The sequence below is a fragment of the Plectropomus leopardus genome, chromosome 6 (genome assembly GCF_026936395.1).
Source record: "Plectropomus leopardus strain MGB_pleo_1.0 chromosome 6, ASM2693639v1, whole genome shotgun sequence".
Taxonomy (NCBI): domain Eukaryota; kingdom Metazoa; phylum Chordata; class Actinopteri; order Perciformes; family Serranidae; genus Plectropomus; species Plectropomus leopardus.
In genome coordinates this window covers 31,031,084-31,046,388 of record NC_142181.1, presented here as the reverse complement: position 1 = coordinate 31,046,388, position 15,305 = coordinate 31,031,084, and the positions used below count along the sequence as shown (strand labels likewise).

Here is a 15,305-nt window from a genome sequence, read left to right as displayed (position 1 = left end):
GACTTTATAAAAAGGTAGCAACCAGCTGCCAGACTGTAAGCAACCCCATCAGACAGGAAGCTACGACAATCGCAGACATAGTGCTGAAAAAACATATATTGCAAAGCGAAACACCAAGCAGATAAATTTCATTCCAAAAGGAATCTGGTGTTTGCTTTCACTTTCACTTTTACTGGTGATACTGTTAACGAACAGTAGCCGACAGTTCCTGCACAGTATAACATTAAGTCCTGACTGAAGTCTTCTTGAAAGTGCAACTCAGACTCAGGGACTTTCTCATTAGTTTCAAAACAACGCATTTACCATTTTCTGCAGTGCATGTCCCGACAGGTTTTTCAAAAATAAGGTGTTGGAAAATGAATGCAGTCATTCCGGAGGGTGCGACTAGACTTCAGATGAAGAATGGAAATATTTTGAACAACTTTATGATATGGTTAAGTGGAAACTATGCCTTAGATGGTGAGAATTAGCAGTGAAGACTCATAAACACTTGCCAAATATGAATGAGAAAAAGTTCAAATAGATAGACTTAAAAAAAAGAGTAAGAGCATGCTTATAAAAAAAGATAAGTACTGAGAAATGCATATTGTCACCTTAAAATTGTTTTGATATAATAGGACTGAACATTAAAAATATTTGGGCAATCTTTTGTTTTTAACAATTTCATGTGTTGGTGCTTGTCGCATTAAAAAAAAATCCTCAATCAATCCTGTTGCATACTAAGTCAGTTATAGCCGATAACTCACCACAGAGATCACCACAACAACTGATAAAAACTGAAGGACTTGGTTGACCCTGCAAAGTAACATTTTTATTCAAGAAGTCCTTCACAGAGCATTTATTTTGGTAACAGTCATACATGTTGTGTTAGCCTTGTGCTAAGTTAGAGAGTAAAGTGGCCAAGCACATTTAACTTATTTTCCTTCTCTTGACTGGCGCCACGAGCAAATGCAGTTAAACTGTCAAAAAAATCTGAACTGTGTATCTTTGTGTAACCATGTGCGCTCCTGCGTCATACACATTATTCATTCATCAGTACTGTTAAACACTTTGGCCTCAGTGTTTACTGGTGTCAATCCACAGAGCAGCACTGTGGCATCTGTGTTTTGGACTTGGCTTCATATTTTGTTCTCACTGTTGGCCCTGACTTCCCAGGACTCTCTGCCTCTATTAATACCAGCTCGCTCTAAAAATACACAGTACTGTGTGACCCACTGGGACTAAATAGGAGCTCAACCTCTTACCGTACCGTAGGTACACTGACATACGCATAAACAGCAGACATAAATTCTGACCTGTAATATAGTTGCTGTACTGTTGTCCTGGGATTCACACTGAAACCTAGTAATGAAATCACCCGTGAGTTTTCTAAAATACCCGAATGGTTGGCTGAAAAAAATAAACAGAACAAGTATTTTCCACACTCAAAGACAAATACCATTTGGCAAATTCATTTAAATCATTAATCAAACCTTCAGGCCAACAGTAATGTTTGTTTCAGTTGATGTTAAAGGAATGTAGGGGTGTGTCTTAGTGTGTGTTGGCCTGCTTTGTGTGCACATGTACTTATCATGGCCCTAATTGAGCTGGCCTCATACGTAAAGACCATGTGCCATGAATTTTAAAACTCATTGGATTATTTCCTTAATTTGTTTGAAGCGATGGTTGGATGCATCTGGAGAAGGTCCATCTGTTAAATTAAATTCTTTTCCCAAACAACTTGTGAAAATGTCAAATGAGGAAAGGGAAAAAGAGAACATTTTATGCCCCAACACATTTCTTGATTGGATAAGAGCTCACCTTTGCATAAACATTTGGCCACCTGATTGAACGGGAGCAACATGTTTTATATAAGGCTAAAAATGTATCTCACATAAAAGATGGCAATAACACAAAACATGTACATCAGGATGTAAACATGGTAGTGCCAGCCATCATATTTCTGTTTTCAGTTTGTCTGCTGGCTCAATGTGTCATGGACGGCGATTTATTGATTCAGAAATCTTTAAAAGGAGGTCAGTCCGACTGGATTCTCTTTACTAGATACATTTTGGTAACTTTGGCAGTTATACGTAGTCATGAATAATTTTTGTGTGGTATGCATAATGCTTTGGTAGGTGTAAGACAATAACTTTTTTGTTGCATCTAAAGGCACCAGCATATTTAATACCATTTGATACCAGCAAACAGTGATTATCTCTAATGCCTCAGTTGGAGATATCTTCTTTAAAGAATTGGCTCCCCCTTGACATAACGCCTCCAGTGCTGAAATATGTTCAGTTCACTAATGGTGTAAACTGTTCTCCACATACAGTTTCTTGTACATATGCTGCACTACACAGGCTGCTATGGAATGAACAGGGATGACTTTAGGTGGTCTGTTTGCAACAAATCACCTTTTGCTATCTAAAGATATAGCAGAGCAATGGTGAGCCGTTTGGGACAGTTTTGTTAGTTTCGATTGAAAAATTTCTGTCGGGTTCTAGAGAACATGAGAATCATTTCTAACAAGGGGAGACTAATTGTAATACCCCTTTTCCACCAAAATTTGGTACACAGTTTTTACATAATCATGTATACATGATTAATTTCACTAAAAATAGGCTATAGATTACTTTAACATTGGTAGACTAGAGCTGTGTTCACGGCTCTACAGAGGACCAGCATGTATGTGTGGGTTTTTTGGTGTGTCACGTTTGATGTCATGGACAGGCTGGAACACAGGTTAGTAAACATTAGAAGGCAGCATGGAGGCCTATGAAAACTTTATGGTGGTTACTTTTCTTTATATCTATTCCTTATTCAGTCTATCTTTCAATCGGTGTGCAGACTAATTTGGATCAATGTTTGAGTGCTGCTTGGGCCAAGACGAACAGTATTTTGTGTGTGTCATAGCATCTCGCCGGTTAATGGGCTTAGATTAGAGCATTCACCCAGGTGTTGTATTTCCATCAATGCCAAGCCAGAGCTGATAAATACCTGTGACTGCTGCAAAGTCATTTGACCCTGGTGTGAATGGCAATTATAACCTTTCCCATTACATTAAAAAGCCAGATGTTAGCTGGTGTTTTTGTGCAGTGCAAAATCAGCTTAAGAAACACCTTAAGATGATGCAATATAATTCAACAGCACCATGCACTGCATGTCCTAAAATGACCATTCCAGCCGAAATTGAATATTATAATCTCCACATAATCTTCATTTATTGTTATAGACTTCTTAAATTTAAGCCAAAAGTGAAATTTTCAGAGATATTTGACTTGAGAGGATTCAAACAAGAGACACTATTCTAGACTGAAAGACTCCACTGTTCCAGTCTAGTGTTGTCATAACAATTGACTGATACATATGGATTTTGATATTTGAAACTATTTCAGTACTCATTTTGTGTATTGATACACAGGTGCCAGCTGCGTTTTCTCACTCTCTTTTATTGTTAATGTTTTCTACAGTCATTCTGCTCTGCTACTAAAAAGAAAAATAATCATTGTCATGTTTTAGCCATGTCATATTTGTCTCTAAAAAACATACAAATTGTATGCCCCCAATGTCAACCTTTCCCTGTGGGATCAAAATATTATCAAATGTCAATATTTTTCAAGGCAAAATTCCAGTATGATGACAACACTATTTCAGCCAGTCAGTATGAGTCTGTAGAGTGTACATTCTATTGAAGTAGTAGTACATTCTGGGATGACTGAGCAGACGCCTGAATGAAAAGGTAGTATTTCTTGGTTATCTGGAAAATTCCTCTGTACCCAGGTAGGTGTCAAGGGTAACATTTTTTGAATGTGTGTAAAAAAACAGTATTACCCTTAAATTACAGTAATTGTTTGCACTGTCAAATTCTTTTTACAATGTGAATGTATGTTTATTCATCGTTTTTCTCAAAAGAATACCATCAAACTGTTCGGCAGTAAGAACTGAAGAGACAGTTTCCACTCAAAAACCCAGAGCAGTTCTTTTTTTCTTCAGTTGTGAGTGCCAGACTTTAGGGGATCCAGATAACCAAGAGTTTGTCTATGGTAGATTGTCTACATTTTGAAACACTGTTTTTGAGTGAAAACACAATTTTTCAGGTAGTTTTTGTCGAGACTTATGTCCCCTGTAAAATGCCTGAACAACATGAAAACTGCTAAATCTCCTCTTCACCCTCTGTTCATTTGGCAAACAACAAAAATGCACATCACAGAAAACATCTGGTAAGGAGTGGGACAGACCGCCCAGCTGTGCAAACCATTATTTCATGGTCGGGACATCATCTGACAAGATCAACAAAATATCTACAGGTTAATGACAACATCTGTGGTGTATGATCAGCTATTTTGATATTTAAACAGTGTGATTACAGAAAAAGTTAGAGACAAGAGAAAGTTGGCTTAACTTTGTTGTCTTACAGCCTGTTTCTCTGTCGAATGGCCGCCCGTTGCACCTCCATTCAGTTTCCTCCTGCTCACTGTGGTTACCTATACTGTGTTGTAATACAACCAAATTCATAATATTGTTCTCATTTACAGTTTTTTTCTGTTTCTGTTTTCAGATAACTAAGCATAGAATTATTATTTAATTGTGGTGCTTTAAACATTTATTGTTAACAAGCAGTGATTTCCAAGCTGTAGCACTACACTGATAAAGCCTTTATTTTAGAATTGAGAAAGTTTAAGACAACTAAAGGTTGCCTTTTTGACTCTTTTGACTTTACTGCTACACAGCCCCTGACCCTCAGTATGCTGGTTTAGGTCATCGTTTTGCCAAAGCTCTGCATACTCCATTACATACTGAAACACAGAGCCGGTATTTCAAGATTTACTTACTCTTGAGGCTTTTATGGAAAAGGTCCCTTTTTGGGAGAGAAAATGCTTCTTTAGTCAACAAAGAGTTGAAACTGAGAAAAAGATACGTTTACAAATTGAACCATCTTAAAGTGGACATAATTCCAGCAATTCTGCTTTGAGATAGGCCCCTAATCTTTTCTTCTACACAGCTTGACCGCTAATAAAAGTGGCCTCTGAGCAGGTGTGACCAGGTCCTGTATTGCTATGATATAGGTAGGGCTGTACCTGGCTTAGAATTTGGCAAGTCAAATCAGATTTGGCTGTTCACTGTGAATATTTAAGAAATCTTCTGTTTTTTCATTATAAAGTTTAAAGTTTAAACAGGGCTCCGCAGGATGTTCAGCATGTCAGTGGCATTCACTTAATATAGTAAACACGCCAACGCCACTAATGATGTGTGCGCAACAACATATCAAACAAAAGCAGAGAATGGTGAATTTACCACTTCTAAGCAGAGGAGAGAAGATAATGTTATCACAGAAAGTTACAGTCCAGAGCGCTCCCCCAGCAGCAAAATCTAGGGAACACCCTTAGAGGAGGGCAGAAGGATAAATTATTTTATGAAATGCATCAGATAAATGGCTGTGCTTGCAATTATTAGGTAAAGGTTAGTAGATAGTCAAATAGTCACAAAAAAGTCCTAATTTTCAGAGCATTTTTTGTCAACTTTTACTAATTTCCCCTGTCTTTGAAAGAAATTACATCATTTTGTAAGTCATGAGATTTTTTAACGGGCTGTGACCTTCAACATGAAATGGTGATGGCACATACAGTTTTTCTTGCACAAGAAGAGCATTAGATTTCCATAAAAAAAAATATTTTTGGTAACTGCTATCTATCAACTACAATACAAGACTATTTTTCACAGTTGTTCCCATGAACCAGTACGGTACTTGGCAGTCGTGCACCTTATTAGGAATTACTTTCTTATTTTTTTTCTAGCTACTGGGAGCTGACAGTGTGTTATCTACTGAGCGATGTACATTTAAGTAAATCCAAGAGTCAAATGTCACCTTACTTTAGCTGTAATTATTTTTTTAAGCTTTTAGAAGTGTGAGAAACGATTACAGTGGTGTCTTTTCTCAGCAATTGGTCTGCTGCGAGTCAATATGGGTGATGCCAGATTTTTGATTAGTCAGTCTCTGTACATACCAGGTACTTGTGATTATTAATCATAGGAGCCAGTGTTCTTTACATACCAAGCTAAACCGGAATTTGTGCATTTCCAAGTGTGTCAGCATGCATCTATCTATCCATCTGTTATCTCCTCTTGCTTATCCTTTTCACGGTTGCTGGAGGCTGAAGCTGATTCAAGTTCAACTTGGATGAGAAATTTTTCAGAGACTTTCACGTCTAGTGTCAGATATTACCTCTTGTCCAAACTATCTTACCCATTTGTTAAATGATAGTCTGAAGAAGTGCAATAGGCATTTTGGAACCACAGATTCAAATAAATGCAAGCAACATATTTTCATTGTCACTGAGAAGTTGTTAAACCATGAGAAGAAACTGCAGGAGACCCTGTTTGATAAGGAAAGCTACAGTCTGTCAGGCCAGATGGAGATCTGCAACCTTGTCAACATGAACACAAAAGCTAGACTTAAAATGAGTGTTCCAACCTGCTTTGGCAGAAACAGTTTGACTGGGTAAGGGGGAGGGAATGTGAGAATGCCTCCCCTAAGGGACATGAAGTTTGATTTTACAACCTTGATTTTATTGCAGATTAATTGCATAGCAGCCAGGCTGATTTGATTTAATTAATCATTCAAATGTCACCATGATTAAGTACTAATCATTTCTCAAGCTTAGGTGTTAAATGTCTTGTTAAGTTCACGTGTTGAGGTCAGGATGTAATGAATGCAGATGACACCAATTAGGTTGAGTGTTGGTTCTCCAAGTGTGTCTAGTTAGTCAACGTTGATAAACAAAAATCAGAGCTGAACATGCAAATCAGATTCTGCTTGTATCTTTGCTACTGTTCAATGTACAGAACAGTACATGTAACAACTATTGAAACATGTGGCATTTTCTTTTTTCAGTTCTACTGCATTGAATCAAAGTGGGTATAATTTGGCTTATCATTATCATTATCAAAACAAACTGATGGAAATTAAGGACAAATACAATACAGTAGTACCATGACACACCCAAGTCATCACAGGTGCAACCAGTTGTTTTATGATGTTGCATAATAAATTAGATGGAAATCACTCATGTGTAATAAAGGTGTGACAAATGAGTTTTGAATTCATAAGCTTCAAATTAATAACTTGTTTAGTTAATCATTTGTATTAAATTTGTTATTATAATACTTTGTAGGATTAGTGTGATATATTGGCAGAAATTGAGTATATTTTCTTCAGTTTATAATCACCTGAAAATAACAATCAATGTGTTTTGATAATGAAACGTCAGCACCTAGTCCAGGTACTCCTGCAGAAGGTCAAGGAATTACATTTTTGTAAATATTATTCATAAAGGTCAGAAATAGTTGTAGTAATTTTCATATATTACAGAACCTAAAAAAACGCTTATAACCCTCTCAAACAAAAACTCATGCAGTTTGAAAAAAGCTTTAGCTGTTCTAAAGTCACTGTAATGTTCCTTGAGGCTGATTACTTAAATACAGACTCCATACACGTGGCATGGAGTGGGGATAATAGTAGTGCAAGGCCTAACTCCAGGTTTACAAAATGGTCAAGTGAAACAAAACATCAAGTGCCTTTAACCCTTTGAAACCTGGACCGACACCTTCATAAGTATTAAAACCCTTTGAAGTGTGAGCAAGTTGGTTTGCTTTCTTTTGGAAACATGGAAAAAAGGCAATGAGCAACTTCGCAAGAACTGTTGTGCAAATTGAAAGAAGTTAGTTGATTTAGAAAATTGTTCTTAAAAAAGCTTGGGAAAAAAAATGGAAAAAAACCCACTATATTGATAATTACCATAATGATATATTTAAAATAATTTATAAAAGTATTATTAGCATTAAGAATTTCTTTAGGGTTTTTTTTTATTTGTTAGTTGTTTTTTTCTTTCACTTTATTTTTCTGTTATTTTTTTCCTCTCTAATTTTCAGGTATTTTAAGTGTACTTTTTACATTTGTTCTTTGCAAATTTTTGGGTCATTACTTCCCAAGTTTCTCATTGCCTTTTACCTATATTTTCTGAAAGACATCGAGCCATTTTGCTCATGTCTTCAAGCCTTGAGTGACTTGTTCCTGTTTCAGTGTGCTTTTACAGCCTATAGTGGACTCAATAAGACTTCCTCAGGCTTCTCCAATGTTGATCGTATCAAGTACAGCAGAAATGACTGGGAGTCTCCTGGATATCTCTTAGACTGGCATTCACTTTAGATAGGCCTATCTTTTCTTGACTGTCAACTCGAAGGTCAGCGACTCACCATATGATTAGTCTGCCTCCACTCTGTGTCGCACAAAGCAAGTGAGTCACACTTTGTCAACAGGAGCGACGTCTGACTGTCCCCGTTTGAGTTAATGAGTGATGAAATCCTCAGCCAACGAACAAGGCACCTTTCTGTGCTGACATGAGCCGGTGATAGTTAATGACTAATTACAGCATTGTGTTTATCATTACCTGTCAAGGTGAGTGAGTGGTACAGATGGTTCTGTAAGAGCGTGACAGCTGACCTGACTGACTACGCCGTGTGGGATTGTGTCATTGGCCAAAAATGGAAACCAGTGGAAATGTTTACATGAGATCTGCAGCGTGTCAGCCAAATATCTTGGCTAGATGTTTTTGAGCAGGCTGTGATGACTGTTTTGACCAACTATTGTTCACCAGCAACAGGTGTGGAAGGGTTTTGTTCAGACCTGCAAATACTGAGGAACTGTTTAATGCTCTGTGCACACGCAGCTTTTGTGGGATGCACAGCAAGAAAATGTTGTGTTTAACAAGTTTGTTGCCTACATACAAATTCTTTGACACACAGAGAAGCACACCCCAGTTGCAAAGGTTAAAATCTGAAGCTTGGGGTTATGGACACAGGCAGGTGGTGGTGTCAGGAGGGCGTCAGCTTGCAGCTATGGACTTGAACCCAGAATGAAGCCTCGTGTGCTGCAAAGTGTCGTCCATTCTTAAAGTTGAACTTGAATCCTGCTCAGTTTAAGGCTCATTTTGTTTCCTCACATTACTAGTAAACCTAAAATGAGATATCTGAGAGCTGAGGACTTATCATCTGGGCTCTTAGGTCACACTTAAATAGTTTAAAAACAAATGCTGATAAACCCATGGGGTCTAAACAGGCCTAAATTAAAATCTGTTATAATCAGGTAATGAGTGCTTGCCTGTTTGTGCTTTACACAAGTGTGAAACTGAGAGAAAGAGTCTCTCTGAGTGAGGGAGGGAGGGAGAGACAGGTATTGCTACAGACAGTGTTGTGGAATGTGTGGTGGAGTTTTTGTGGTTTGCAAAGTGTTTGGTAGAGGGAGGGACCTATAACACTGCTGAGCTACTTCTGAGCTGCAGATCCCTCCCCCCAGCTCAAACTCACTCTTTGCTCTCTTTCTCTTAAAGGAACAGTCACCTCACAGTAGTCCCTTTTACACAGTTCGTTGAAGGTGGGACTGTGGTGCTGTTATTCCTCCACTCTGTTCTGTATGAAAGCTACGGACACAGAATTGGGCGGTCGTAGTCACAGGGCCAAATCGGCGTCTATGTAAAATAGACAGTGGGCATGAAGGGACAACGCACACAGATAGATGCTGATTGTTGTGTTTACACTAGGGTTGCAGCGCTCTACTGGTTTTAAGGTATACAATGATATGAAAGTTGAAGATGATTAAACTGATCAAGCTTTGCGCATTTGCATATCTATGATTTTCAGAAAAAATGCAGCCAGATAGAAAATTTCACCTTTATTTTAGTTATTATCAAAAGGGAGACTTTTTTATAGTGATAAAACATTTGTTCAACTAAATTTAAGCCTTCTGTTTTCATTCCGTTAATGGTCCTTCTGAAAGATAATAATGATAATAATACCACAATATTTTCTGAGATGGCTATCATACCATGAAAATCTCGCTCCGTTGCATCCCTTGTTTACAAGTTACACCTCTTTTTGCTTCTTAAACACCGGCATGCTATCTAAAATCACACACTGGAGCAGCATTATGCTGGCATTATTTGGTTCTGTGCAACCAATTTGGTTCTTTGCTCCTGCTCTCTTATCAATCTTTTGGTCCCTTCTCTCTTGTCTGTCTTTGCTCATGAAGTTGATGTTGACCCACAGATAAAGCTGACTGTAAAGGCTGCTATCCGGCTCCAATGATGAAGTTTCTCATTTGTTGTCCCCAGGTCCATGTGTGGTCAGTGAAGCATCCTGGAGAGCAGCATGGCATTGTATCAGCTGAGCGTCTGGTTGAGATGAGGTGAGTGAACAGGCGAAAAAGTTTGCTCTCAAAGCCTAACCTGGAAGCAAAGTGTGTTACTAATCAGCCACTCAGTTAAGGCACAATATCAAGTTTATTTTTTTGAAAAACGTAAGCTGAAATAGATCTATAAACCAGGGTTCAAACGAGGTGCTCGAGATGCTTGAAGTGCTTGAATTTGACACTCAGAAATTCAAGTTCTGGATTACTTTGAAAATCAGACTTTTTTAACTTGCTCCTTGAAAAGCTACTTGAATATCAATGAGAGGAGGGCAGAAGGATAAATTATTTTATGAAATGTATCAGATAAATGGCTGTTCTTGCAATTATTATATAAAGGTTAGTAGACAGTCGTAACCAGGATGTTTTGGTAGCCTCCACAACACACACAGTGTTGCAGTCAGCCATTAGCACAAGGTTGAGCTTTGTCAGTAACATGCCTGAAAATTAATAACAAACTGATTAATAATTACTCAATTGTAGGCCTTGGTAGCATGTTTGCTAAATTTGCACAATTCTTTTGCAATTGATAGTTGGGTGGAAAAAATTTCATCCCTTAAAATAAGTGCTTAAACAGTACTTGAAAGTCCTTGAATTCGACTTCCCCCATCTGTATGAACTCTGATCAACTCTGTCCTGTAGCAACTGTGTGATTAGTAGTTTTCATTTCCAAATTGCTGCTTGTGCAGTGGTCAGATTTGTATTTACTCCCAGGTCAGGCCTTGTGGAGAAATGGTCTTAAATTTTCTTTCAACTCCTAGAGGATTTATGTCTGAAATACTGTCTCTTGATTTTTCTTTTCTTCATCAGTGTCGCTTGTAAGCAATGTGAGCTTCACTGACAAACAGCTTTTCTCCATACCAGACCTCCACCTCAATCACCAGCCAATCAAATGCACCCAGACAATAAACTGGCCAATCATGGCAAGCAGGTCACCAGTGACGGCCGATCCCAAATACCCAGTGTAAACCAGCAGGCTCAGCAGCAGCAGGGAGCTGCTGGCCACCTGGGTCCAAAGGGCGTTGGTGCCGGGAGCCATGGAGTCAAAACCAACCAGATTTCCCCCGGCAACCCTGGACTGAAGGCTGTAAGCCAATCAGTGAGCAGCATCGGAGGGATGCTGAAAACCAAATCCAAGCGGGAGCGGAGCGTCTCAATTGACTCTGGCGAATCAAGAAATGCTGTTCCTCCAGCTCTTGAGACTGATGCCAAAGGAGGTAAGACATGAACACACAGATGAAACTGTGTCAGCGTCTGGGACGTATACACAGTGTGTCTCTGTTCTAAGTATGCACAAGTTCACTTCCTTTGCCTTCCTATCAGCCAAATCTTTACCCGAAATAAAAGATTACGTGCATTCACCTCCTCCACAGCAGGAACTTGTTTTCTTTCTCGTTGAAATGCCCTGACCTTTCAGTGAAGCGTCAAAATTTCCCCCTGGCTTTTGATAGTTTTTGCTATGCCCGCGCTGCAGTGACGTGCCTCAGATGAAAAAGCATCTGGGCTTTCAGTAGTGCTCAGAGGGAGAGACAGGTCATGAGGTTGCGAAAACTTAGTAAGCCTAGAGAGCTTGTTATTAAAGCAGAGACGGTGAGTGGGTGGGAAGAGTTAAAGTTTCTAAGTTCCTTTTGTGAGTGTTTGGTAAACACTTGTGTTCATGTGGTTCAGTGCAAAGTGTTTGATTTGCATTCGTTTGCTGTTGCTTATTTAAGCCTCCTTGTGTTCATGCGAGTGTTTGACTGTAGTTGATAATATGATTTTGTGAAACTCATCTGGGCTTCCTGTTCATGACTTGAACTTCATTAAACACACACACACACACACACACACACACACACACACACACACACACACACATGTTGACGCACTGTGAGGGAGAGGTGTGGTTCCAACACAAAGAGCGGCAGAGTAAAAGAGGGAGAGAAAGAAAGATAGGGTGGATCATTTTAGGGAAAATCTTTTTTGGCTCTATTTGACCTCCACACACACACACACACACACACACACACACACACACACACACACACACCCACACACACACACACACACACACACACACACACACACACTCTCCTGTCTGTCTGTCTTTGTGTCTCACTCCCCGCGATCTAATTTCTGCTTTTAGAGAAGTGCAATCAAATAAACCACAAGCCTTAAAATCACTCTGCCATCAAACCTGTAGAGAGTCAGTGACAAATAGTCTAGTTAGGTTTCTTTTCATACTAGGTTTCTTGTTAAGATAAACCAGTAAATGCTGTAGCGAAAACATTCACAGAAGACAAGGTCAGCTCTTTTATAGTGCCTCTCTGTGTCAAGGTAGCAGCAGCCCTCCCTCTGCTGTCCTTTTCTCTGTATTGTCACTGCACACTTCCTTCCTCCCTTACTGTACATTTGTACGTCTTTTAAGTCTGTGGTTACCCGAGCTCATCTGATGTGTTTACTGCAAGGTAGTTTTCTGCCACAAAGTCAGCAAGATGTTGAGTAATGAACCTGAAAAATCTTCTCTGTTTTGTTTAAAGAGCTTCTCTAAATATGTGACAGTAATCAGGGACATTTCCAGTGTGCTCTCCTCTCCTGTCACTATTTAGAGTTTAAACCCGCCGTTGTATTTGCTGTCAGAAGTTGGTTCTTCCTCTTCTCCTGCCAGTTTACCTTCTGGAAATGTTAAAGCTGCTACATGTTTCCTGCAGCTGCTAGCAATCACTGCTGCATAGCAGCTTGTGCATCCACAAAATCGTAATTGCACTATGTGAGAAGGCTCAGCACATGCTTCTCGAAACATTGCATCTGCAGATGTGATTAGCATGCACGGCATTTTGTTGGGAAAAGAAAAAAGAACCATAATAGAGAAGAGCAGAACTGCAAATGATTTCTAGTGTTTCATTTTTACCTGTAAGTCCTTTGATAATTCAGATGTGTATTTTTTTTTATTATTTTATTTAACCAGAAAAAAACTCCTCCTGGCCAAGGCAGGCAGCAATTCAAGTTACAGACACAAACACAGAACAAAAATACAAAATCAAAAAAGCAAATCAAAGCAATTAAAACACAAAAAGAACACAAAACGAAATTCCTACAAAGAAAGACTGAGAAGTACAGTACAGTACAAGTACACCCTGACATTGGCATGAAGGTGATGATTTACAAAATTCCTGCAACAGTGCTTTGAAACACCCTAGAGGAAGCAAAAAGAGCAACTTCAAATCCTGCTGCAGAAAGTCAAATTTTTAGGAGCTCTAGTTAACATAATTCATAATTTAACATGACTTTGGTACATTTTACTAACATGACTTCATGATGCAGCTAATTGCCTTTTTTTAAAACTTAAAGCATTGGATAATGCTTTAACTGATTCTGACATCCTTTTCAGATTTAAAGTGATTTGTTGCATTTGTCAAGACAGCTGTTAGCTGGGACGAAATAACTTCTAGCAAGTAATACAAACTGCAGCAGTACATTACCCAGCTAGCAGGGAACATTCCCACAACATTGGTGTACTTTACCACTTTACCTACTAGGTGTAACAATGTTTTAAATAAAACATTTTAATCCAATGTTCAAAGAACATTCTAAGGATGCTTATCATGCTGAATAATGTTCCTGTAACATTAAATGCTGAGTAAGACGTAACGTTTTAACTGCAACATAATGAGGATGTTTTGGTGATGTTGAGAGGTGGCAGATCATAGAATGTTCTTTTTATTAAACAGTCCCACAATGTTACATGAGAACAAAGGAAAAACATTTTCAAAGCAACATTCAGAAAAATGTCTGTAATGATGATAATGATAATTATAGAGAATGTTACCCTAACCATGAGAAGAACTTTCTAGGAACTATAAGAAAACATTACTAAAACATTGCATAGTACCATTCTTATAATCTTTTTGTAACCAAAAATTGCAAGCTGGGTAGCGTCTGGCTCTGGAAAATAAAAAAAGCAGTGGGTTTTGACCTTTTGTGGTGAATTATACAAACAAAGTAGTTTTGATAATACCCTTTAAAGAAACAATACTATAGAAGTTAATGTTGATGTGTGTGTTTTATCCTTTAGAGGGTGTTATGCGCAGTAAGCGGCGCTGTGTCCTGGAGAAGAAACAGCCGTACAGTGGAGATGAATGGTGCTCTGGACCTGACACAGAGGAAGATGATGACAAGCCGCACACTGCGACCAACCGTGAGTCTGCCTGTCTCCACAGATAGGGAAACACACTGCCAGTTGCTGTTGTCTAAATGTAGTGAAGTCCTCCCTAACAATTGTGTCATTGTAACCACAACTTTGAGGTTAAATCCATAAATTATCCATAGCTGTTTTTAGGTCCTATACACACACTCAAAGGAAGATGATGTAAACTTGGAGTGCCATACTGTTACTTTCCACTGATTTGACTTTACATGTTTTTTAGCTCCATCTAGTGTTTAGATGTTGCAGCCAAAAGGATGTACTGCTATCACAATTATAAACCAGGACACCACTTAAACTAAATTAAACCAGTGTACTGCTGATTTTTCTCAGGAGAGCGTGGGCTGGCAGGTCCTATCCAAGGGCTCTCTGACCGCCTGTCTGCAGGACCAGTGTCTGAACCTACTGGTGCTGTAATGGGATGTGGAGTGGGAGCAGGGCTAAAGACAGAGCCACCTCAGCCTTCACAGCAAGTGGTGTATGTTTTCACAACCAGCCTAGCCAACAGGTGATAACCATTCCCAGGCCCGACATGCAGGTTATAATTCTCAGAAGTGGAGAGGTCTAGATTTTATTTATCTAATCAACCAGCCTATTTGTTTTGGGATTTTTTGGATTCAGATAAGATCTTCAGTTCAAAACTGAAGTATTTAACTGCTGTGATCATATGATTTGTAATACTGCTCTTTGTTTGACAGTGCTGCAGAGGCAGTAATGAAAGGACAGACTGATTCCATCCTTCTGTTTCACCAGCAAAATGTTTCACTCACCAAGTTGGACCAGGTCAGAGGCAAATTAAACAAAATGTCAAGTTTGTATTAAACCATGGGGGAGTTAAAAGTGTTTTCCACAGTACAGACCACATGTGCAAAGTATGTGGGGAGGTAAATTTGTTAAGCT

The 15,305-nt window shown here is 38.8% G+C and overlaps 1 protein-coding gene across 2 annotated transcripts in view; it reads left to right on the top strand.

Moving 5' to 3' along the window:
• The window catches only part of bcl9l (bcl9 like), a 35,360-nt gene that overhangs the window by 12,795 nt on the left and 7,260 nt on the right, over positions 1-15,305 (top strand). Inside the window, exons 2-6 of one of the 2 annotated variants that reach the window (XM_042487386.2) lie at positions 10,149-10,222; positions 11,087-11,439; positions 14,277-14,399; positions 14,739-14,913; positions 15,104-15,188. In XM_042487386.2, the coding sequence (XP_042343320.2) occupies positions 10,218-10,222; positions 11,087-11,439; positions 14,277-14,399; positions 14,739-14,913; positions 15,104-15,188 (741 nt within the window). In that variant the 5' untranslated portion in view covers positions 10,149-10,217. Of the gene's footprint in view, positions 1-10,148; positions 10,223-11,032; positions 11,440-14,276; positions 14,400-14,738; positions 14,914-15,103; positions 15,189-15,305 lie in introns of both variants that reach the window. The other variant, XM_042487387.2, reaches the window with a different exon arrangement.